This window comes from Nipponia nippon, unplaced genomic scaffold (assembly GCF_047370975.1).
Source record: "Nipponia nippon isolate SJK-2023a ecotype South Korea unplaced genomic scaffold, ASM4737097v1 scaffold_28, whole genome shotgun sequence".
In the NCBI taxonomy this organism is placed as follows: Eukaryota; Metazoa; Chordata; class Aves; order Pelecaniformes; family Threskiornithidae; genus Nipponia; species Nipponia nippon.
Window position 1 is genome coordinate 3,864,904 of NW_028262345.1, and position 25,736 is coordinate 3,890,639.

General features: G+C 41.8%; 1 protein-coding gene across 8 annotated transcripts in view; it reads left to right on the plus strand.

Annotated features, from left to right (window-relative positions):
• The window catches only part of CLMP (CXADR like cell adhesion molecule), a 49,660-nt gene that overhangs the window by 17,984 nt on the left and 5,940 nt on the right, over positions 1–25,736 (plus strand). For all 8 annotated transcript variants that reach the window (XR_015706031.1, XR_015706032.1, XR_015706027.1 and 5 more), the window contains 5 exons: positions 20,975–21,132; positions 21,842–22,043; positions 22,881–23,048; positions 23,423–23,545; positions 25,150–25,291. Coding sequence is in view for 1 of the 8 variants with exons in the window: in XM_087763304.1 (XP_087619430.1) it covers positions 20,975–21,132; positions 21,842–22,043; positions 22,881–23,048; positions 23,423–23,545; positions 25,150–25,291 (793 nt within the window). In the remaining 7 variants the exon portion in view is untranslated. The remainder of the gene's footprint in view (positions 1–20,974; positions 21,133–21,841; positions 22,044–22,880; positions 23,049–23,422; positions 23,546–25,149; positions 25,292–25,736) is intronic.

The following is a 25,736-nucleotide window of genomic DNA, read 5'->3' on the forward strand; positions in this document are numbered from 1 at the left end:
TGAGTTATAGGAGGAAAGGACAGTAGCAGCTGTATATTCCTGATCTTGAGGGAACAGCCCTGCTCATTGCTTTAAATCATTCTGGGGTTTTATTTTTCTGTGTCAGCACTGTCAGAGCCTATAATCCTCAACCAAAAGAGGCCATCCTACCCTACCAAGAGAAGGACTTCAAGTGAGGAATCCCCTTTAGCAAGGATGTTGCAAGCAGGCTGACAATGTAAAAGAAAGGGAAAATATCCTGAGCCATATACATAAAATTAGGGCCTGATTATGATGCAGAATTAAAAACAAAACATGAAGAATTCCCTTAGTACAGGGGCAGCACTTAGTGCCAACTGTGCATTATAACAACAGTAATTGAGCAGGTAATGATTATGCATGCTTTCTAAACACCCACCATCAGTTATGTTCATACTGTGCAGACAGGGAAGACTTGATGTAGCAGATAAGTGTTATTTCTGCAGACATTTTAAAGAGCAGTCACTGTTCATATATTCTCTACATTCCCTTCTGATCCAGAAGTGGTAGGTAATATATGAACATTCAGAGTAGATGCCAGGGAAAATGTCTTAGGCAGTTGTGAGAGATTAAAGATACTGGAATGTTAGACTTGCATCAGTCCTGAGCTGTGCTATGACTGTTGAGACAGGTTGGCCTTATGGGCAGAGGAGCTCTGTTCATTATCTGGCTTTCAGGTCTCCTGGAAGACTGAGCAAGACACTTCCCTTGTGCTTCAGGTGGAGACAGATTTTCTGTAAGAAGTACAGTGTGAGTAATGCATGGAGAATGGCATATAAAACTTGGTAGTATCTTTATAGCAAGAGAGTCAGAATTGTAAGAAGAGATGGGAAGGCAGAAATCTGTGGTTTTGGTTCCAGTGGTGACTCTGTAGTCTATGGGAATGAAAACTTTTGACTGGTAAGGTTCAGATCTGTTGTTTGTCTCATCTCAACTGTTTGTCTCATCTCAACTGTAATCCCAGTAGGTGGCTTCACAAGTCCTTTTGGAGCCTTGGTTTCCCCATCTGTAAAAAGGGAAAGGTCTCATTATATAATGTGGTTTATTGTCTTCAGACAAAACAATGTGGAGTATTAGTAAATAGTTTGATTATGGTTTTTATTAGCATGCCCTTTCCAAAGGGCTTATAGCTGCTGTCTGTTTGCATTTGTGTTTCATGCCGCTGGGATGTAACTGTGCTCTGACAGAGCCAGCTCTTTCAGCATTTAGGGAAGAAGAGTTTGAAATCTTTAGGAGCCATACAAGTCCTTACTTCAATTCTTTATAAATTTTGTAGGAAATACACTCAGCCATACTTCCTAAAAGAGGAAATGCTTGAGTCCTGTCTCCTGTGTTTAGAATAAACAGAATCCAGATAATTTAATCTAAAATGAAAATGTTCTTTTGAGGATAAACAGCCTGAATAAAACATTTCTGAGTAAACCCATGACAATGCCCCTCACCATCCCCCCCAAACAGCAGTTTCTATCCCAAAGGATGCCAGAAGCAGCTGGCTGATCAAGGGAACTGGCCTCACCACAAACTAGACTAAATCTTACTCAGGATACCCTGTTACGACTGCTCCACTCATGCTGGTATGTATAATCATCCCAAATGCTCCTTGAGGATCAATTGGGACACTGCAAGTGGGCACATGTTATTTGGCTTATTCTGCATAAATGTCAAATGTAAGACCCAGTAACCTGGCAGACATTCTTTGGTTTTGTTTCTAGATGTTAATGAGGGCCAAATGCAGAGACTTGTGTGGTCTGGGGCTGATGAACTGCTGTTATCTACAGTATGGAGCCATTTGATTTCTTTTTCTTTCTCTACTAGGCAAACATAATAAACTATTTTCAGTGTTATGAAGCTGTTGCAACTTTCATTTGCTGAGCTTGCTGGGCTGAAGAAACACAGGAGGCAGAGGCTGGGAGGGTAAACTCAGGCTTGAAACAGGGAAATGAGGGGTGTTATCTCCTGTCACTCCAGATATGGCAACCAAAGAGCAAATAGGCATGTTAATTGTCAGTGCAAGATTTGCACATTAAAACTGTGTCCTGGACAGATTGCCAGCATCTAATCAGTATGTGTTATAGAAGAAGAGGTACATTAAGGGTTAGGATACCCACTCAGCCTCTTGTCTTGTTTCCAGTTATTATTAGGAGCTGGTCTGAGGGAAAGAATACAGGAACAGGGTAAAAAAAGGGATTCTTCCCTGGCCAGATTTTTCCTGATGTTTATGCTCTTGATTCAGTTCTGTGAGCTGTCACAATTACATCAAACTGACAGATGCTTTGGAAACTCTACAGTAACCCTAATAAGTATTTCAACTTCTCTTACATAGATTCAGCCAGTGAGTCGGACTCCTCCTCCCTGAGAGCAAACATGGAAATAAGGGGTTTAGGATTACTGGACCAGATCAGACTCACAGTTTATCTAAATGACTGTTTCACTCCAAAATGGTCCAGTATCAGATGGAGATGGAAGAAAACTCATAACTGACAGTATGTGGAATCACATGCTTATATGGGAAACTTATTGCTGAATATTAGGCAGTTAGGGAAAAATTACGTATTTATACACTTGAAGTTATAAGTCTAAAGTAACTTGTGATTGAGCCTTTTATATATCTAATGTCTTCCTGAACAGAAGCTAAGCACTTTGAATCTACTTTCTAGTAGCCAGATGCTCCATTTCTTAATGTGCATTCCTGAGCAAAATGGGTCTTCTGCCTTTGCCAGTCTGTAATACTACAACACTGTGCTTATGTCTTCTCACCAAGGGTGAATAGCACTAATGATGCCAGTTTCAGAAATAGTAGTCTCTGCTCTGTGGGACTAGACCTTTCCAGAAGGGAAAGGTGGAAGTCTGTTCAAAGGACTGCAAACTCAAGTCTTGCTTTTGCTGTTCTCATGTTTGGGAAAGGACAATGTGTCAGGTTTTGCTGGTACTGTAGGCCTACTGTTGTATTACAAGCCCACTGTGACTACAAGTCTGTCTTCTAATGGATTTTAAGTGCATGGCAGAAGTACTATGTGCACAGAGAAAAAACTGGGATGCTGTTTAGCATATACACATCCTTGACATGATGTACCCAGCTTGCCATGGAAAAGAGGGAACGAATCTATGGAGGAAACTTGCCTAAGGTGTGTTTCAGTGTGAGCTTACTGAGATTTTATTGGAAAACATATTTCATGGCCAGTATCTGAGTATAAATAAACAGTACAGACACTGGCTGAGTATATAGGTCTGAACTGCTGAACTTCAGTGAATCTGAGTTGGTTGTAATTGAGAAATGATCTAGCCTGTCTTCTCTGATTGATAGAGGAGTTGAAACAAAAATAGGCTGGGGAACCTGCTGAGGAATTTGAGCTTTGGCTTTGTGGGGTTTCATGTAGCCTCAGGCAGTTTTGTGAAGAGCTGGCCTTCCAGATCTCCCTGCAGTCTCACAGCCATGCTCTTTTTCTCTGGCTGGTTCAGGACAGAAGAAATGCATAAGTAATTGGAATGTGGTGCTTTGTTTAGGAGCTTGTGCCTGGAGAGTCTTGCTTACTCTGGGTCAGGCTAAAGGTGCCTGCAGTAAACCCCTGGCACAAGGCTGCTCTTGAGCTTGTTGAAACAATGCAGCCCAGTGGGGTTTAGCTCAAGGAAGGAATGTGAACTGTTTAAGACTGGGAGATGACTATGGCCTATGCTTGCTGTCAGATGCACACAAAGCTCTGTCAGAATGTGCTGTCTGGCATCTCTTGGTGCCTCATGTTTTACCTGCTTACCTTTTATAGTAAATGTTTTTCTGAGCACCAATGTGTCCAGGCAAACACAGACAGAAGGATGACATGATAGACACTTTGCCCAGATCAAGAGGCAGGGTGCTGTGACTGATTCCCTGAAAAGAGGGAGAGAATTAAACTCATCAAGTTACGTAAATCCCACCTTTGGTTCTGAATGAGCCCTGGATCCTAACATCAGCTGACAGCTAGGGCTGGTTCATGCTAAACCTTCCCCCTTCCCAGATGGAGCCCAAGATCAGGGCAGCCTCTGCTGATAGATAACTGTCTCAGAGGGCTCTGTAATCTAGCATACAAGGGTCTTTAAGAGCTGGTAGCTAGAAGTTGAACCTTGACAAATGCAGGATAGAAGCTAAGATTGAAGGAGAGTTATCAGGAAGTTTAATGTGCCACTGAAGCAGTTGGTCAGTGGAGGAAGTAGGGCTATTTCTTGGAAAGAGATGCTAATAGAACTGCAAGCTGTCAAACTGCAAACATCATGGTGATGTTCTGTGGTCTCTGCTGTACTGAAAACTTAGATGATCAAAACTCATCTATTCTGGCTTTGATAATCTATTAATAAACGTTGTGTTTCATTCTTACAGTTGTATTATTGAGACTTAATTTGGTAACACTGATGGAACTATGCACTTGAAATGTCCCATGAACTGTTATGGGCTTAAAATATGTGTTCTGAAGTAAAACTGCAGTAGTTCCACAGAGCTGTGTAGTGCATTACCATTAAATGAGGTAGCAAGTGCAAATGTGGGTATACAAGTGTATATCAATGAATGGACCAAGTCAGTTCTTAGACTCTAAAAAAGACTGCAGGTATCTGACTTACTCTCCTGTTTTTCTTTATTTTCTTTAGTTTGTTTTTTTCTTATCCATCTAAGTTTTGTATTAGAGCAGAGGCCTGACTTATCCTCTGTCTTATAATTTATTCTAAAGATATGTACAAGGCTTCTTTTGTTGTTTTGAGAAACCCCATGGGGTTTGAGGCTTTGTCAACCTCTCCAGCTATTTAAAAAAAGCTTAACAAACAAAAGTTCATGTATCAATTTTTTCCTGTTGTGTATACCCACAAGTGTTTTTCAGCCTGAATCAAGTCTTTAAAAGCAATTGACTTTCTGGATATACAGCAGCTATTTGAATGTTGCATAAAGAGGAGGGTGCTTTAATTGCTTGTTGCCTGCTACTCTGGAAAGCAAGTACTATGTGTATGTAGGTATAGAGTATGTTCTTTCATTGTCCCTCTTTTTGTATATAGTCTGTGCTGTTTTTTCCCATCCATCTGCTGCTTTTCAGTCTCTGCCAAAGAGCATATAAAACCAGAGGAATCTGAATCGAAGTACAGGCTTTTAAATTTGCAACATATGAATGGGTTTGAAATTATGTGAGGAGTTAACATCCCTGTTGCTTTGCAAAGAAATCTTCAGCTGTCCAGTTTTTTCCCAGCCACTTGATATCCTTAACATTTTAAGTCTTAAGTCCTCTTCTGAGTTTCCTCATCAGTCTCAACTTGCCTGTTGTCTCTTCTTTTATACACAAGTTTTAAGATACCCAGAACCATGACTGTCGTTGTTATTCTCTACTCTGTGCAGCATCTAAACAAAATACATCCTTGTCTGAGGGCTTAACCTAGTGTAAATAATATCAAGCCACATGTCTAAGACATCTTCAATTAGCCAAATTATGTAGTAAGAAAAACAGGAGTAGAAGCAAATTTTTTACTAAGTAGTAATTTGGTCCTAAACATGAAAGCCTCAGATGCTCTATTTCTCAACTGCCTTGGCCTTTGAAATAGTCAGATTCACCACATCAAGAGCCTTACAATAGCAGGGAGGCACCAGGCTGCTGCTTGTTTGTTGTATTTCTTTTGGATTGTTTATTTGATCTTAAGTTCTTTGGGGGAATCTCTTATCAGCTCTAAAATGTGCTTGCACTAGTAAATAAGAAGCAGTGACATTAAAAGTAATTGACATTAAAATGTTGTGACATTAAAATTAATCATGTTTGGATGTTGGAGACTGAATCCGCAAGGCTCCCGGATTCTTGTTTTAGCAAGTTTTGACATTCATTCTTCCCCTCAGTTCCTGCAGCAGTTGGGTAACTGCCGTCCCCACCCGCTGGTCCCAAAACCTTGTGCAGGAGGGGGTGCTGGTTTGGAAAGGAGAAAGGGTTTTCTTGGAATTCACTGCTTAGTAGCTTGGGGTTAAAATGGCTTTTCTATTCTCCATCCAGTAAGCTATTGTCAGATTCTCAAAATCAACACAGTACTGGTGACGCTGGTTTCCTAATCAGCAACATAAGGTTGAAAATGGAAGGGACCATTGGGACATTTGCAAGAGAGCTGATGGAGTTCTGGAGTGTTCGTTGCCTGTGCTATGTGGCAGTTCCAGGCAGAAGCAGCCTTGCAAGAAAACTTGGCTCTTGCAGTGTGAATAGGGATTTTTTGTTTGCCATTTTTAGTAAAATAGGAAAATATTTTTAGGGTTTGTAACAATTGTGCAAGGTTCAGAAGGAAACACTTAGTTGCCAGTTCTGCTCATGTGGCACCAGCACCAAGTGTAAAAGAAACTGATGGTGTTTTTCCTCAGAATCTGGAATTTCTCAAAGAGCTGGAGGGGATGTGGTATAACCTGACACCTGTATTTTACAGCCAAGTTCTTTAGCAGCAGCCAGGAATATGATGAGTGTTAGGATTGGCTGATGGCTGGTCACTATTCCCATGCTTCCTTTGTGAAGCAAGAATCAGGTGAAATCATAGCAGCCTGCTCCTCTTCCTTTGGGTGGCTGAAGCTTACCTAGAGATGTTCCCTCCAGGCAGGGAGCGAGAGGGAGAGATGCAGCATTTCTTGTTTCCAGTATAACGTTTTCCAACTTCCTTTTTTAGCAATGTGAAGCTTGAAGGGGCCTCAGAAAAATGAACCGATGTATTGGGCAAGAAGCCAGCTACCTCCTTGCAGCATGAGCTCTGTGCTGGCTTCACTTTCTGTCCTATTTGGAAACTAGAAGTAATGAGCTGACATGAGCTGATTTTTTTCCTGTGGTTTGTGTAGGGTGCCAGTCTTTGTGAAAGTCAGCACAGTGGGCATATAGCCTTTTTCCATGGCCTTTTCTTGGTGCTATGTGGTAACTTGCGTGAGAGTCCATGTAACTTTTATAAGAAGCAAAAATACTCTGCCATAAGTTAATTTAGCTGGAGTTAAAGCTTGGCCTGTTGGTTAGGGGCACTGAGAACTGCCTTCTGCAAGCAGCCAGGCAAGAGGTGTTTCCAGCGTGTAGTTTGATTTGGATGGACCTTGTGAATTGTAGATCTTATTCCCAGCTCTGCCACTGATTCCTTGTGACCTTGGTCAGTCTTGTTGTGTCCCTAGTTATCTATGGGCAAACTGTGCTTTCAATATCTGCCTTTTCCTTTGCAAACTGTAAACAGTGATACTTGGGAGCTTCACTATGGGGCTGTGAAAAGAACACCGAGATCTTGGCATGGGAGAGTCCATGTTTTTTTCCTTTTAATTGTACAATGGGCATAAGTCACACTGTGGGGCACCAATGGGGAAAGATAATGTTAAGGATGCTCTTGCTTATGCAACATAAAACTAGTTAATTGACTGCCACTGGATGAAGTCCATAAGGCTTAAAAAAAAGTGGTAGACTTTAAAGAGGAGGAAAGAGTATATTAAATGCACTTCTCTGTTTCTCTTTGATATCCAAGTCCCTGAGGAGTAATAGGTAGGCTTGGGTGTCCACAATTTATGGATGTGCAAGGTAAAGTACAAACAAGTTACAGTTGAGATTTTTGACTGGTTTGCAGAGGTGCTGAAGACCTGCAGCTGTGCATGCCCTTAGTGAAGGGTATGAGGGTGAACAGCAGCTTGGGGAGGCAGAGAAAGACCAGAGTGCTCAGTTTAGTCAGTGTTTTTATCTAGTCTTCCTTCTGACTGAAAATGCCTTCTTAAAGCAGGGGGGAGAAGCTGTGTCAGCTCTGATTAAAGAAACTAGATTTTCCTAGAGAAGCCAAACCAGCAAAAACCCATAAGTACTGCAGAGACCAGCCAAATATTTTGGCGGCTTTTTGTGGCAATTCTGGCTCAAGAACAGTGGGAAGTTTTGAAGACAAAATTAACCCATGGGAACATGGAACAGCAATAATATAAAAAGTTGATTTCAACTTGCAGGAAAGCATATTTTGTGGCTTTTGCAGAGAGGGTACCTCCCTGCAAACCTGGGTTTATATGCATTTCCAGGATCACCAATAGGGTATGGAGACAGAGGAAGCAAACTGGAGTGTTTGAGCTCCCCAGTTCTTCCTTCAATTCCCCACATCAGTGTGTTGCTGGATAATGTAAAGTACTGTGCAAATATTAATGTTTTACCTTAGCACATTTGCCTTGCCTCTCTTTGTGCCACTTTCTGTGGTCAGTTAATGATTTAGTTATTTCTCTGCCACTTTGAAATAAATTCAGTGCTGCCCAAGTAAATATTGGGGAAAACCCAATGTTAATAGATATGCCTTTACTTACAACTTCAGGCAATCAAGAAACAATATCAGGTGATGTATCTGATCAGTTACAACAGCTTGTTTTTTCCATCATGTGGAGAGAAAAAAAAAAGCTGGTACTAGAATGAAACTGGAGACAGCTGTGACCTGCTCACAATACTGTCAGCAGAAAAAAGGCTGAATTCATCAAATAAATTATGTGCTCAGTTATCCCCACAGACCACACATGCTAGGAGAGCTGGGGTTTACTGTAAATGTGGCTGACAGATGGCTGCCAGACATTACAATAGACTGAATCACTGAAGAGCCCACCACCCTGATCCAGCAGCTGTGTACACAGTTTGTGTCATGGCTGCTGAAACCAAACTGTGGCACTTGTCTGTAGTGAAGGTAGTGGGAGAGGAGCATTGCATGCTTTTTTCTGGACAGTCTAAAAGTTGCAGTGAAGCAGGAAGGCCTATGGCTTAGGGGGTGGTACTTGAGCCTCATGGGTCTCTCCTTGACCTGCTGTAAGACTTAGAGCTTGTCACAGAATAGTATAAACTGGAAGGGATTTCTGGAGGTCTCTGGCTCCAAGCAGGGTCATCTTGCATCAGGCTGATCAGGATTTCAGCCAGTCCAGATTTGAATAGCTCCAAGGATGCTGATTCCACAATCTGTGAGCCCATGTTCCAGTGGTTGACTGTTCTCATAGTGAAATTTTTTCCTAATATCTGACCAGAATTTCTCATTTTAGAACTTGTCTATTTGACTCTCATCCACTTGTGCACCTCTGAGAAGTCTGGCTCTGATTTCTCTATAATGTTGTTGTTCCCTCTGTAAGCTTTACATATGCATCCCTGAGGCATGCAGATTTTCTTGTATAAATTGAAAAGGACAGAAGTGAGGTGCAGAGAAGCTGCAGCTTGTCTAGGAAACCTGACTTCTGCATCAGGGCTTGAGGTCCTTTTCTAGCTTGAGCTTTCTTACTAGGAAGTTTAGATGAATTTCCTGAGAACTCCCCACTACCAAAGTCTCCCAGATCATTCAGTGGAAATTTTTGTTCCATCACTTCTCTTCAGGCTGTACAGACCCACTGAGATCCTTGTTTCCATGGAATGCCTGTATTCCTGCACAAGCTCTGGAGTCCTTGTATTCTGTAGCTTGTATCATTTTCCCCTTTGCAGATAAAATACCTGGGGTTCTGCAGGACAGCAAGGTGAATGTGAGCCAGCAATGTGCCCTTGGGGTAAAGGTGGCCAACAGCATCCTGGGCTGTATTGGGAAGCGTGCAGGTAGCAGATCAAGGGAGGTGATCCTTCATCTCTACTCAGCACTGGTGAGATCATATGTGAAGCACTGTGCCCAGTTTTGGGCTCCCCAGTGTCAGACAAGTGTACTGGAATGAGCCCAGCTAAGGGCTACGAAGATGATTAAAGGACTGAAGTGTCTGCTTGGAGAAGGGCATTGGACTAGATTGTTCCTGGAGGTCCCTTCTGGCCTTTACTATTCTGTGGTTCTAAAGCAGTTCTGATGAAATAGGTATCAGGAGTTTATGGCTGGTGCTACAGATACCGTTTGTCTTCAAAGGCAGTTTTAAAAGTAGCTCTGAAAGATGATGCATGCGTGTGTTGATCGCAACAAAATCTAAAATACAGTTGTTCACAAGATGGGAATAACGTGGTGTAGTCTATTTTTTGTTCTCAAAGACTAGCCTTTTCTTCAACACTTTACATTATTTCTTCATCTCCTCTATGATAAGTCAGGGCTGTTGATTGAAACATTTCTTGATGTTGGTCAAACTGTGGTAGGGACCTCAGTCCGAATAAGAACACAGGAAAAGTTCAGTGATGCTTTTAAGTTCGTCAGACCTCTTGGATTAACTGAAAAGGAGGGTGGAAATTCAGAACCCCAGTAGTGGAGCTGGTCATGTGTGCTACCCATTCCTCCTAGGCTTCCTTCTGTATACTTCACCTAACCTTTACAGTATGTTTCTTGAGAAGATGCCTGACCTTTTCACATCCAATTAGCAGATTTGTTCAACTGTTGCCTGAATCCCATTTTTACCCTTCTCCCCCCTCCAAGCCCCTCTTCCTGTTCAGCATCTTGGAAACATTATGCTTGCTCACCAGAGCTCAATGGTGTGCTGTAGCTCTCAGACAGGGCTCTCTTGCTCTTAGAATGCTGATACCCAGTGCTTGTTTTTACAAAGGGTTCTGCCTCTCCGTTACTTGGGGCATCCCTCACTTTAGGACATGTGCCAGAGGAGAACTAGATTGCTCTTTTGAGCAAAGGTCACAGGAATATTTGGCAGGCATGATGCTTGTGTGTTCTCATTCAGGGCTTCCCCTAGCAATGGCCCTAGGCTTCTGTAGATCTTGTTGCTTTGCAGAGCCCTTGGTATTTGCAAACATGCAAAATATATGTAACATGCATTTCAGCTGCTGGCATTGGAGCCCTATGGTGAGTAGAGAAGAAAATCTGCTTCCCTACCAATCTCATCCCTATTGCGGAGGCAGTTTGTTTGACATGACCATTAGAAATGAAGTAGTTCTATCAGAGCTGAACCACACAGATTCTGAGCTGTTTAACTCTGGAATAGTATCCCTCCCTCTTGTCCCCCCAACAGTTTGCAGGTTTTATTTAGTTCAAGTAATACTGAAGCTTTGTTTTAGTTTTTCCACCTGCATGTTTGAAAGCCAGTTAAAATTGGATTTTAAAAGTCAGTACTTTATGCTTCTGTTTCTGAAGGAAATGAAATGGATCTGACTTCTGTTTTAGTCCTTATGCCTTTTCCGAGCATCTTATGTGGTAACTTAATTCATGCTTTGAACTTTTAAAGTAAGACTAGGGTTTTGATAAATCTACACTAAGATTAAAAAAGAAACAACACAGGTATATAAGTAAGTAGACAGTTGAAAACCAATAAACAGTATGCTTTTCCATATGTTTTTACATGTTCCAAAACTTTCACAGAAGCAAAAAAAATTGAGTAATTCTTCATTTTCTTATGTTGTTTCTTAGGTTGCAGTATTGTCACTGCACTTCAACTTCATTAATGTAACTTTACTGTATGATCATGTCCTTTTTAGGATTGTATGCTGTTGTCAAGTGGAATGGATCCAGAAGTTGGAATTTGGCCCTTAGCTCACAAACTACAATCCTGTGGGTAGTGGAATCCTCCTCAGACTTCACCAGCTCTGGCTATTGTCAGTGCACAAGAATGCCTTAGGTTCAGCTGTGCTCCTGACAGTCACTAAAAAAAAAATATATATGCAGGAATCTATTATACTTGGTATTTGTGTTAAATAACATTTCCTTATTTCCTGTGTCTGACTCTTCAGTCCTTTTCTTAACTTCAGAATCACTTACAGCAGCTGTGCAGTATTGCTGTCAGTTAAAATAGCTGTTGTGCTCCACTTTAGAAAGCTAGCCCTCTAAAGGGAGAATGCTTTCCAAATTATGCTTGTCTCTTTTAAAGTCAATGCAAGTTCTCACGAGTATAGTATTCAGTCTGGTCTTTGGTTTGTAAATGTTACTGGGAAGAACCTCGGGATCCTTTTGACCACAGGGCCTCACCAAATGCAAGATCAGACTTTCTTCAGTACAGTGTGAACTAATATTCAGTGTGTAGAGATTTAGTGAATTGTCTGCATGATGCCAGCTTCCTAAAATGCAGTTGGTGGATATCTCTTCCAGCATTTACAGTGGGGTTTGCATTCCTTGGTAATTCCTACTTGCTGAATTTGTAGCTCTGATTCAGAGAGTGGGATTTACAGATCTCTGCCTCTAGTCGTCTGAGACCTTAGTGTACATGTCCAGATGCCATAACTCCTGGTAACAGTGGAAAAAACAGAAAAGATGTATCTGTTCTCAGAGTCTGCTTGCAGCTGGTATGCTGTTGTGCCAAACCCTAGCAAAGATGCAGGGAGGGAGTGGAATCCTAGTGATAAGATAATTAAGAACCTGATCCTCCTTTTTCTTTCTGGTTCATGCTGAAGCCAGTGTAAGGATGAGGATTAAGAGAATGAGGCTTCTTGTAATTTTCTAACCTCTGATGGGTTCAGTAAATAAAAGTAATTGATCCTAACGACTATAGCATTGGTGAGAAATAGAGGCTGCAGACAGCTGGGTAGGCAGTATCTGTAACCATAACTCTTCTAGAGTTAAGCTGCTGTTATTCCTGGTCCTGTGCTCAGACCAGAAGACTGTACCTTGTATTCATCTGAGAAGTGTTGCAGAGTTTAATATATCTCTTCCAAGACTTATGGGGGGGGTGATGGGGAGGAGCTGCTGCTGCTGTTCATTTTCTGCCCTAGGGTAGGCTGTAGCTGAGGATTTGAGATTGAGTGAATATGAAAAGTGACAGAGTGCTAATACATTAGGCATTCATTTTGTATCATATTAGTAGTGCTTGTAGTGGATAAGTGAGATGTCATACCATGTTATGTGCAATTATGAGTATGCAGCTGAACATTTCATTGAGGTAATATGGATGTGCTGAACAGGGACTGAAACATGTACCTTAAAACTAGATCAAACTTTGAAAATATCTGTGAGCAAAAGATGCAGAAAGGCATGAAGTTTACTTGTGAATACCTTCCAAGTTTATTGGTACCTTTTTTAGCAAGCTTAAACCAATTTGAATTTCTATGATAAAAAGCAGCAGAAAAGCACAATCAGTTCAGTGCTTTCTGGTTAACATCTTACACTTTGATGCTAAGGGGAAAAAAAAAAACAAAACAGATGGAATCCTCAGTACAAGAATGGTTTCATTGGGAATCTCTATCAACCTCTCAAGTCTCCTCTTCTCTCCCTGATTTTCAGAGTTAACTCAGCTGATGCAACCTACTCCTTGGATTTTGAAATTGGTGAAGAAAGATCTGATGGACAAATACTATTTTGAAAACAGTTTTGTTGCTGTCTCTTGGTTTGTATTCTGGATTCTGCTTGGTGTCTGCCTTGGGCAGATAACTTCATTTCTGTGTGCCTTCACTTTTATGTCTGTGAACTGACAGCAACAATAGGCTTGCTGGAAGACTGAGGCCTAAGCATACTTCTCAGACAGAAGACACCCTAGAAATTATTACTGAACCATCTTCTCATACTTGCAAGCCTCATTTGAAACCAGGCAAAAGGAGTGAAATTTCTGATGTTTAGGGGTGGAATGTCTTACTCTTCTGCTTTCCTCAATAGAAAGCTTTGTAAGGTACACAAAGCAGCCCAGAGATGCTTGCAGAGAAAGGGAATATCAGCCAGCCGTAGGTGCTTCAGCCCCCAAGGAATCCGATATGTACTGACAAGCTCTCTGTACAGATCTAGTCCACACAGCTTGAAATCACCAGCTGCATTACTGAAAGGCTTAGCTGAGCTGTGTTACTGTAAACAGAAGACACCTGGACCGTTTTACTGATAAAATTGCCTGGACTAAAGGCTAAGGGACTTCACACATTCCTCTGTACAGACACTCTGTGAACCATTAAATAGGAAGATGCAGTTCTGATGCTTTGTTTTCTGTTCTCTGGTCTCCAGGGATGTAAACCCAGAATCTCCTCCTTGCACTTGATTTTAAAGTGCAATGAGGAAAAAGGACAGCCACAGTACATACACAGCTGTTGGCTGCCTGTGAAGATCCTCAGCTAATGGAAAGTTTCAATGTTTTTTCCAATATTCCAAAGTCTCTCCAGGCTTTGGATTCAATTACGTGTGGTGGTGCTGAAGGCAAACTTCCTGTTGGCATTTTTAGGGACAGAATTTTACCTCTTGATTCTAGGCATGTATAGGTAAGGTCCTTAGATTGCATGTGGCCACTGTGTACTGTGGGATCAGTCTTTCATCAGTCTTTTATCTGTTTTAAATCTACTAGAGAAACCCTGGGTTTTCCCCATCCTGGCTGCTGGGGTCATTTGTGAGACCCAGACCTGCACTGGGCGGACCTTCTCATTTGTACCTAGGGGTGGTGTGAAGACATAGTGCATTTAGATACACACCATGTGCACCGCCACTATGCTGGTAACAGCGATCCCGCAGATCACTTCCCTGGCTCATCCAAGACTGCCCAGGGAAGGATTGGTGGCCAACTGCCTGTGCTTCTGCAGCTGGTGATATTTCTGTTGGTAAGAGTCTGTGTATCACCAGCCAAATTCTAGCCCCCTCCTGCACTCTTGCTTAGTTGTTGCAAACCTCTCAAAATTAGAGTCTTTGCTTTAAGTGTTGCTTTTTCTGTTCTCCTTGGGCCTTCCTAGCTCCTCTGCAGTTTCAATTCCAAATGCCTCACGTCACCTCTTGGAAACTCAGCAACATGCAGGACTCTTCCCCTTTCCTTTCTGTTTTAACAGCCTCCTCAGACCTCAGCCCCAAGCACATGTGGTTCCAATTACAGAACCTCTGCAATGCTATGTGGATATGGATGGGGATAGGCTGACCTCTTTATTTTAACACAGCTAGTCTGTTCCTGCGGGAGCTGACTGTTAGCTCACATTTTTCTTATTTGAGATGCTTTTGCTTCACAACCAAATTCCTGAAATCAAAGGGAGGCGGAGGGGAGCAGGCTGCAGGCAGCATGCACTGGGGACCAGGTCTTGGTCGCTTGGAGTGCTTGAGCTCTTGGGAGGAGGCAACCTTTGGCCTTTATGTCTCTGCCAGCCAAGGAATACAGAAAGCAGATGTCCCAGAGCACAGCCTTGGCTGAGTTAATTATCCTTAGGAGACTTCGGCTGCCCCCAGCTTCTCCTCCCTTGTGCTAAAGAATGCAAAATAGCTGTCTGTAAGAAGACACCATTTTATATTTATTTTGGCCTAAAATGCTGTCAGGGTAACTAACTGTTAGGGCTAGTGTGGTCTGAGGGCGAGCAGGGGGTGTTGACCTTGTGGGTTCTCCTTACAGCTCTGGAACAAACCAATATAGCTATCCACTGTCTTGGTTTATCCACAGCAGAAACTGGGGAAAAGAGTCAAAGGGGAGATAAAAGCCTTAATGTGTGTGTCTGTCATCATTACTGAACAGTAATAGTGTGGGGAAAAATGCTTGGTTTCTCAATGGAGAGCTTAATTTTAAGGCCTACTGAGCCTTAAATACTTAACTGTAGAACTAGTGTCTGTAGTATCTTTAGCACTTAGCTGATTTGACCTTCCAAGTCACTCAAGCAGCTCTGAAAGTTTTACTCAAGATGCAATTCTTTGGCCATAAAAGTAGCTTCCTATTTAAGCATGTAAAATTCTAGATTTGCTTATTGCAAAATGCTCAGATTTTGCTCCTTACCACTGTAATGACCACTGGACAGAATCGGGGGCAGGCTTTTGCTTTTCTGTAAAGAAGCTTAGTAAATAATTTCCTACAAGACTGTAGCAAGATCAAACTCTAACAGATGTGAAATGTCTTAAATTCCTGGCATGAAGGAGTGGTTCGAAGTTGCAACATGGTAGGCTGTCCTGGGCTTTTTGTTTGTTAATTCTCAAACATTATTCTTGTATATATCTAATTTAGACAGATACTCTGTTTTTAAATACTTTCTTGAGTGGGATAAATGTTTTTAGCACAATGATGAGTGAGTCAACTGTGCAGGATTATTCAGCTAGAGAAACACGACAAGCCTGAATAATTCTGTGGATATTTATTCTCTTTGGGCTAATTTAAACTGTTTCAGTAATTCAGATCATTTTGACTAAAATGAAGTACTTACACAAGCAGCTCAGCCTGCAAATCTAGTTGAGACCAGCCATTGCACAGGACTGTCAGATGCACTGAGGCATTTTTTTCCAAAAGCCTACCTGGATTTTGAGAAGACTGTGTGTTATTCAGAGGACTACAGGACCAAAACTTTCTTCTCAGAAGGACCTCATTTTCAGATAGTGGAATCACACAGATATGAAAATAATTCTTTTAAGAGTATCCTAAGAAAAATCAGACCACAAAATTATTGGTTACACTTGAGAAGCTGTCTGCAGAGGACTGTTCTTTCAGAAAGGATGTGATGTGCCTTGGCAACAGTGGCCATTCACTGTTCCTGTCACATTTTCATCCAGGGAACATTTTGATATTAATGAACAAAAGCAGATAGAGCACCTATCACAGGTGAAATGGAAATTGTCCAGACAGTGCTATAAACTGTGTGTGTAGATACTATTGCAATTCCTGCTTTTGTGATTGTATTGAAGAAAGTTTTCCTCTGCAGCAGATTTGAGTCGCTTGCTTCCTGAGTCGCTTCCCTCTCAAGTTGCAGGAAAATTACAGGTTGTGTTTCTATCCCTCCATGGACATCAGTATCTCGGAATATTTTTTTGCAAATGTCATCCTTGTTAAAAAGCCAAAATAAATGATTAAAAAGTGTAGCTGAATAAACTTTGCTGAGCTCCTCGAACAACTGAAATTTTTCAAGACTCATTTTGGATATTCACATCTTAAATGAACTTGGTGTAGATATGGTTTGGGCCAAGTTTACAAAGCATCATTATGGATTTCTTAAATCTCAATTCTCTGAATCTTTTCTAGGCTGTTCCTCCTAATTCCAGCACTTAGGTGATATAGCACAGTTTATTTTTTTAGAAGTATAATCTATATTTAGCATTACTCCCTAATTCAAGCTGCCTTCTGAACCTAATGAAAGATTTAAATCTGGAAGCTCTTTAGCTTTTAGCACATGAATTTGCCTACAAATAAAAATGTCAGTGAAATGTTTTTCACTTTGCTTCTGCTTTATGTTTATGTGCCTTGCAGATTGGTATGTTTGATTTTGTTGATGTGTGTATTTGTGTATACACATATACTTGTTATTGGATGGGCATGAAAATAAACTGAGTTTCATAATAGCATGTATATGAAAGCACATGTCACCATGTTAAGGGTTCAGACATGAAAACACTACTTCGGTCATGACCTGTGATAAGGCCAAATACACAGTCCCAATCTGCTCAGCACTTGCTGTGTTGTACAGGAGATGGTTCCTTCCCTCTAAACCTCTTTTAAAGGGTAGCCTTTTCTGAAATTCAAACCTCCTTATAATATGTGATACATTTAAAATCAGTGGTCCTTAAAGTGTTGAAATGAGTTCTGGGAAATGCTTTAAGACTGATATCTTTGCATGAGAAAGATGCAGGGTATTGTCCACACTTTTTTCTTTAAAATCCACTATGCATGTACTGCAGAATGGCCTGTTACTGAGAGGGCTAAAAATCCCTTTGTGTACCCTGGCCCGATCTGTGCCCTTTCCCTAAATAAATCTCTTTGTGCTGTTTGGGTACTGTCTGTTTAGGTGTGCTAGCTTTAGTACTATTTAAAATACTTGTTGCTCTGTGGTTCTTGGATATTTAAAACCTCAGCAAGGGATGAAAGACAATCATCTTTCTCCCTTGTGTGCAGGGTGTTGGGTGAGTTATTGTCTTCTGAACAATAGAGCAAACATTTAAACATTACAATGGTCTCTACAGAACATTGCATTGCCTGTGGTGTGTCAGCAAGCCTGGCACTGCACCCAGCGCGCTTTTATTTTTTTTCAGGCCCATGGCCAATGCTTTCAAAATGCTGCAGTCGCAATAAGCTTAGGGTTCCTGCTCCGCAGGAAAAACAAACTACCCTTGCTCTGATGTCATGGGACGGGGGCTGAGTAAGGTCTGAGTAAAGCTGAAAAGCAATTCCCGAATTGCTCCTTGCAGCAGAAGGAGCCACGCACAGGATGTGGAAGGGGAAGAGGTTTTTTGGGCAAGAACGGCGGAGCCTGCATATATGTGGCATTACTGAGCGAGACGCTTGGATCCGACTTCTGGGAAAATCATCTGTTGTCTTCATCTATCGTCTACCGGAGCCAGCCCTTAAGGCCTTACTCTGAGCAGGCTCTGCCCTCGTGTGGCTGCGCAGCTCTTTAAGGGGAAAGGTATGGAGCCAGCTGTGCATCCACCCAGCAGAGCTTGCTAGGAGCGAGCTGCTTTTGCAAACTAGGCAACGTACGTCCTGGCCAGTACATGGAGGTGGCTGCTGCTGTCAGAGGTTGTCCATAAAGCAGACACACTCATTTAAACTGAGGGGTGGGGGAATGGTAAAAGCGCTATGAGAGAAATCTCATTTCTTTGACCTGCTCTTGCTAGATCTCATCTACACAAATACAAGAGAACTTCAGAGGGCATTTATTCTTCATTGAATAATAAAACGCTTAACCTAGGGGGGTCTTGGATATGTTTTCCAGTTCCTTTTTCTTTCTGAGGCATATACTGTAAATTCCTGCACATATCTAAAGGTAAATTTCCATTTCATCACTGCTTGCTACAGTGAGACCCTACCCAAACTATTAAAAGGCCTGAGGTTTGTTGACATTGAGTGCTCTTTGGATTTTTTGTGGGTAATTCCCATAACTGGCACCCTGTGTTGAGTCCTTTTATGAAGCTGTGTTTTGAGCTTCCTTTTGACTGTGTACAGGTATAGATGACTGGAAAGAAAATAGTGAGGGTTTTGTCTAGAACACCTGCAAAACTTAGACTTCCTCGTGAGTTTGTGGGTGTTATTCAGGAGCTAATAAGGACTAAAGGGACACTTCTTTTTTTAATAAAAAGACATGTCATGGAAGAGTATGCAACGTACGTGACAATCTGGTTATCGGTTCACTAGTGAATCAGCTCCAAGTTATCTCTGATTGCACGATTGAAAAAACAAAGGGTGCTTTGGAAGTTTGCAGTCACTATCTCATTGGACGTCTCCCTGTTCGTACTGCCATTTAGAAGATGAGCTGACCGGCACAGGGCTCGCTCTTAAATCCAGACCGTGTTTGCTGGGGGCACAAAACCTCAGTTCTCCGCTGGCACAGGACTTTGTGAATGTTGCAAACGTTATGTGAATGCTCGCTATTGTGGTGCTTAAATTAAACTTATTGATTGGTCATCTAGTGAGTGTCAGCGTGTTTAATGAGGGCAGCCCACAGCAATGTGGGCTGTAGGAGAAAGCAGGCGTTCATCTTAGGCAGAAAGTATAATTGTATTTGGCAGATGGAGCTTTGAGACTAGTGAATCCAGTGATAAACTGGATTAATTTTCCCTTTAAAGAAAGCAGCTAATGTGGCTGAAAAGGAGCTTTCACTCTTATCAATTCATTCAGAGATCCATGTAGAGGAGGAGAGCTTAATCCTTTGCAAGACTCCACTTGACTTAAAATTCTAGGTGTTTTATATATGTGCATGCACATAGTAGATGATACCTTTTATAGAAATGCTTGGCAAGTATTGATGAAATACCAGAAGCTCAGGAGCTGAGGGATGGTCATGCTAACAACTCAGAGGCCGATCTGACAATGGGAGCAGGAACAGAATGAATTTTCTAAAACCGGAGTTGGTCCTGAAGAAACAGAAAAAGCTGAGAAAGCGTCACGTTGGATGTAATTTTTCCTGTTTTGTTTTGTTTTTTTTTCACTTAAAGGTAAAGGAAAGGTTAAAGATCTACTCTTTAAATACAAGTATAGGAACAAATTTAGCCTATGTAACTAGAGCTTCTTATGCTCTTGCCAGTAATCTTGCTATGTAATCACAGGATCGTGTGTTCAGTCGCACATGTGCCTTCCTCGTGCTGCCAACTCTCACCGTTCTCATCAGTTTCACAATAATTGATCTAAGAAGCAAGATGCTTCATCTCACTTCATTTCACAGGGGAAAAAAGTGCTTTTAGGCTTTCTTCTTACACAGCAAAACTTAACACCAACCCCGTTGCACCCTGAAGATTCATACACAAAAGGCAGATGTGCCCCAGAAATCCCCGTGGAAACTTGGTTGGAAAATTTTTTATTTGGTGTCATAGCAGACCTGGGGGTCCCTGACCTAAATGCCTGTAATTTTCCATGCCTCTGATCTGTTGGGTCAGTTTTAATTGAGTTTGAACTTAGCATGGTGAGTCCATGCGTTATCAAAAGTTGGAGATGGGCAAAGCCACGAATCGACCCCTGATTTTGTTCAGTTTTAGCAGGGATGCAGTATAGAAAGAAACTCGGAAAGAAATGGCGAGTTTCACAGTGACTAACGCAGTGCTGGTGGAACATGTTTTTCTGCGGAACACTGTCTCCTGCTCCAGGTTTTAGGGAGTTAACATGCGGTTTGGGTTTTGCTGGCTAACATTTAGAAGGCTGTGCTTCCCTCTAGTGGTTCAGCTTGGCAATTTCTCCCCCCTTTTTTTTTTAAATCCTGACAAACCGTTTTTGACAACTTATGATTTTTTTTGACGTTGCTATTCAAAGACACTTCACTAGCCTACTTGTACCGTGCCTTTCTGAAGGTTAACCCTCTTGTTCCCAGGCTGCTCTCTTATTTCCAGTGCTGAAATGCACGCAACGAACATCATCCAGTGTTACGGAAGAGACTCCAAGCCTCGTCAGACTGACATAGGAATAAAGCGATGGGCTCTGAAGGTGGTCTGGGTGGAAATATTGCTTAATTGAATTAAGGTTGTAAGAGGTGAAGGCAAAACCAAGGAGGTTATCTGAAATTTTGAGTGTATAGAGGATGTGGGTGTGACTTTAGTATTGACAGCTCTGGAGCGTGAAGCCATCTGTTCTTCGTGCTTAAATATTAGTGTGAAACTAGCTGCCTGTGTATGTATAGATGTCCCCTTTAATCAGCTGCAATCTGTCCAGGAAGCCAAGCTGTTGGGTTTTCTTTGATGCTGCGAAGCAAATGAGGAAGAATTCAGTGAAACCTAAGCTAGCAACACTTGTCAGTGCAGAGATGCATCCTTAATCCTGGCATCTGTCTTTCAGCTTCCTGTTCTGTTTGGCTGTCCGAGGCTCAGACTGAATTTAAGAGAGTGGCTGAAGAAAACGTGACTTTGCCCTGTCACCACCGCCTGGGCCTCCTGGAGCAAGGGAGCCTGGATATTGAGTGGCTGCTGCACATTTCTGAAACAGTACAAAAAGCGGTAGGTTCAGCCGTGATTAGCATCTGCTGAGAAAATCGCCTTATTTCTATGTTGACATCAGTAGCAGCCATTCATTTAAAGAGACTGCTGTGATGATCTTTGCAAGTTATTCTGATGAAGTAAGCAGTGTTTAGAAAATACAGCTGATTTATTTAGAGAGATTTATAATGTATAAAAGTTACTTGATATTCACGCATGCTGTATCGGAACAGGTTGTGTTACAGTCAAGTTTTCTTTAAACTAATGCTGTTACCTAATCAGTCATCATTGGATAAACTTCAGGATTGCCCTTCAGGTTTTCAAAAATGACCTTGGATTTTGTAGGCCGTTATTGAAACCTTGGTTTTGGGGAAAAATACAGTTGTTTAATACTTACAAAAAGCAGGTCTGCAGTAACTTAAATTAGCTAGCCAAAACTAGCCAAAATTAAAGACTGCTTTTATATATTATGGTATAAGCTGATGTCTATTTTGATGCTAGTATAAATGCTCCAGTGTAAATCTCTAGTATAAAAACAGTTTATGTATCAGTCTCAGACTTGAAATCCAGGTTTAATTTTCGACCCTGCCACAGGCTTCCTGTGTGACCTTTGGCAAGTCACTTAACCACACTGAACCTTAGTCTGCAGTTCCTGAAAAGGCTTTGATTTGTTGTTCCGTGTGAAAGTAAAATTACAGCTGGCTGATCAGTGACTGTCTTTGCTCCTCAGGTGATCACTTACTCTGGAGGCCGTGTTTATGATGACCTGAATGAGGAACAGAAAGGGCGCGTTTCCTTCACATCCAACTTCCTCGCTGGAGATGCATCTTTACAAATCATATCCCTGCAGTCCAGTGATGCGGGGAAGTACATATGTAAGGTTAAAAATGCTGGGCAGTACGAATGGGCTCGCATCACCCTGAAGGTTGTAGGTAAGGTCATTTTATTGTTCTTCCAAAGAAAAAAAATCACTAGACTCATTTCCTGTAGAGAGATTTATTTCAGCAGGGTATAAATACAAAGACATCTCACGATCAGGTTTCACTGTCCAACTCCATATCTGCCTTTGCATTTTTTGGCAAAGGACAGGACACAGGAAGAGCCTAAATAACTGGTTTGAGGTAAGTATAATCACCTGCAAAATCATATGAACTGTTTTTTCTAAATTATCTCTATGATCTCATCACACAAACTAGACTGATATTCTAGCTTATCTGGCAAGCACCCTGTCCACATCTCCTGCTGAGAACTCTGGGTTCATGTCCCAGGACCCCAAACTGATCCAAGTCAGTGGAGGTGACATATAAGCTGCCAGGGTTAGCATTTCTCTTCCCTGATTTCAGTTTATTGGTTGGCTTTTTCACGTACACTGTCATCCTGTGGAAGAAGTGCTGTGGCCTGCCAGATGCTGTGGGGAGAAAGAAGAAATAGAGAAGTAGGAGGAGGGAAAGGATGTTCTTTAAATAGTACCTAGAAGAGGAACGCAGTGATACAGCTCCACTGATGCAAGTATCCATGAAGCAAACAGCCCGAGTACTATAACGTGTTATTTCTGTGGCTGAGCCAGACAGCTCTACTTCTTAGACTATGAAGTTGCACGTAGTTGCAGCTGAAGTCCCCTGACAAACATCGCTGGTGTAATTCCTTAATGCATTCCAGAGAAGGCAGCTCTTAGAAGCTGCTTAAATTACGTACTTTGCTAAAGAAAGAGTTTTCCACCAAGAAAATAGTCTGCTGTATTTGCATGAGCTGTCTTCTGTTTCTTCTAGAAAAACCGTCCAAGCCCAAATGCTGGCTAGAAGGGGAGCTATTGGAAGGAAAGGAACTGTCCTTGCAGTGCCGTTCCGCCTCTGGCACTGCACCCATCTCCTACCGATGGCAGCGCATAAATGAGGAAAACGAGAGAGCTGAACATCTCCCGCCCACATCAAGAGTCAGTAAGTCGGGTCATTTCCTCTTAGAGCTCTCAGTACACTCAAAGCCAGATAACCGCCCACGTGTACACGCACACATACAGTCACATGCCTTCTTTTTAAACAGGGATCACTTGATGGCAGTGATAGCAACGGTATACCAGTACCTCTCACTACCCCAGCTGGACGTTGTGCCGTGCTCCACCCTGAACAAGGAAGTGCATGAGGAATTTGTTTAGTGTTTTGCTGAAGGTTGACAAATGATCTTTGTGAGGCATCATTGATCGTTCTGGAACTGATTCAATCTGGGAGTTCAATTTGTGCTTCTGTGTCCTATCCACTGTTAAGGTTCCTTAGTATTTTTTTGCTTAATCTCAGTGTTGCTTTTCCTGTTTCAGACATTTCTAATCCCGGGCAAGTCCTACTGAAGAATCTTACACAGATGAGCACAGGGTTATACCAATGCATTGCCACCAACGAGGCTGGACAAGAAAGCTGTGTTGTTCAGGTGACAGTGCAGCGTAAGTATTGGCACATAACTAGTTTTCACACCACGATATGAGCAGCGCTGCTTCACAGCTGCCCCATCTCAACGGGTAAACTCTGTGCCACACCTTTGCCCTTTCATAAGTGAATCACATAAAGTAGTTCTTATTTATTGCGCTTATGGTTTGTGCAGCAGTCCTCTGTATAACCTAAAGTGGCTAATGTATCATGTGAGCTCAGATGTTTTGGTCTGTCAGAAATTTTGATTTTGAGAATGACTAATGAAATACGAGGACAAAAATGGTGAGTTAGAGGTGCCGGAGTCTCCAGCTTTTAGAGGTACTTCTGGCTGGAGTGACTGCATGAGATTACTCTCAAGTATAAAATCTCCGTGTGGATAGTCCATCATTCCAGTTCCAAATTACTTATCTGTTGCACTTGAGACAGTAAACTATCTAAAGGCAGTTGGGAAGGCTGACTTTGACATGAAGTAATGTGCAGAATAAAAAGCAACTTTTGACACGGTTTAGTTTTAATCCAGATTGAATAAATTCTGTCCTGAACACCAGAGATTAAAATCGACCTCCTACCTGATTAACGCCATCAAGGGCGTGTGCATGTCTAGGTATCTCTGTCCTTGCATATTCATGCAAGGAAAAGAGTGGCGTTTAGCACTGAGGACAAATCCAAACAATACAGTTTAGGAGGTTTTTATGTGCAGCTCTCAGGAGACAACTGCTGTGATAAAAGGCTGCTAATAGTGAAGTCTCTTCTGTGGAGATGCTATAGCTTTGGAATTTTTCTGCCCAGCCAGGCCTGAAATAACTGGAATATGGTCATGTAGCAAGGAAAACCTGTTTGCCTCAGGCATCTGAAGTAAAAGCATCCAGGCAGCTTTTATGCCAATTGAAGTGAATTGGTTTAAAACCTCACTTTGGTTTGCTAAATCCTCTGTAGGGACAAGCCTTAAGGAAACAACTTTCAGCCAAACCCAACCTAACCACTCTTATCAAAAGAAATTGTCATAAAGTATCAGCTAAGGGCCCATGTACAGTAGGAAGCATTCTCTCATTAACTTTGTTATTGTGGATGAAAAATTCCTTGCACCTGGACAGCGTGGTCTTCCTTTTCTCCTTCCTCTCTACCCGCCTCGGGTCACTTTTTTCCCCAATTGAATAATTCATTCTGCAAGTGGATTGTAATCATTTCAGGGTGAGTTGAAGGGGAAAAAAGTCCTCGTGGGTAAACATTCATAGTTCAAACACTCTTCTGCCTCTAGGAAGCTGCTTGGTGCTTTGTTTCGCATGTGGGTTGTCCTGTCTGTCTCTGTACTTTCTGTGGTTCTGTGCTCTCGTAAGAGGATTTTTCCTTCTCATTTCAATTCTGACCCATAGCTGAAGGCATAGCACTTGTGATCCCACCTTTCCAGAAGTGAATAATTTTTTCACTGTTAGCTCAGGTTTAGAACCAATGCGTGAAGATAAACTGATTCAGCTTCTGTGTGGAGGCACGCCTAAATAAGCAGACTCATACATTCTGTTCTGATTTATACCCAGTGCTGTAAGTTGTAGTGTGGACTAGAATCTGACGATGTGACCCTAGTGAGAGTTTACTAACATGTTTGTTTTCTGGACAACAGATGCACAAAATATTGGCATGATTGCTGGAGCGGTTTGTGGCGTGGTGGTGGGACTTTCCCTCCTTTTCCTGGTGGTGAGGCTGACAATAAGGAGGAAAGAAAAGAAGAGATATGAGGAAGAAGAGGCACCAAATGAAATCAGGTAACACCTTTTATTTAATGCCCCATCTCCCACCCTCCCTTCTTTCGGTTTCACACATCTTTTCACTACAGTTTTAAGTAACCTAGGTATAAGTGTCTTAAAAGGTTGTTCTAAAAAGCTTTTAAAGTCTCCCTGGAACATCAGTGACAAATTTCTTGACTGTGAGAATCATCTTTGTTGAAGACATTCCAGAAAATTAGATAGATTAAAATGTCTTTTTTTTTTCCCCCAGGACAAATTAGCATAAAACTCAACAAAATATTCTCTCTCACGCTTGCAATTTCAGCATTTTAAAGCATTTGCATAATCCTCTCCAGTGCTAAATCCAACCCACTTGTCCATTGTGGTTCTGAGAGGGTTGGGTTTTTTCTTTTCTCTTTTCAGTTGAAATTTCCGTTGGGAATGCTACAGGCAGGCAGGTTCTCACAGTCTTTCTTGAGCCTTT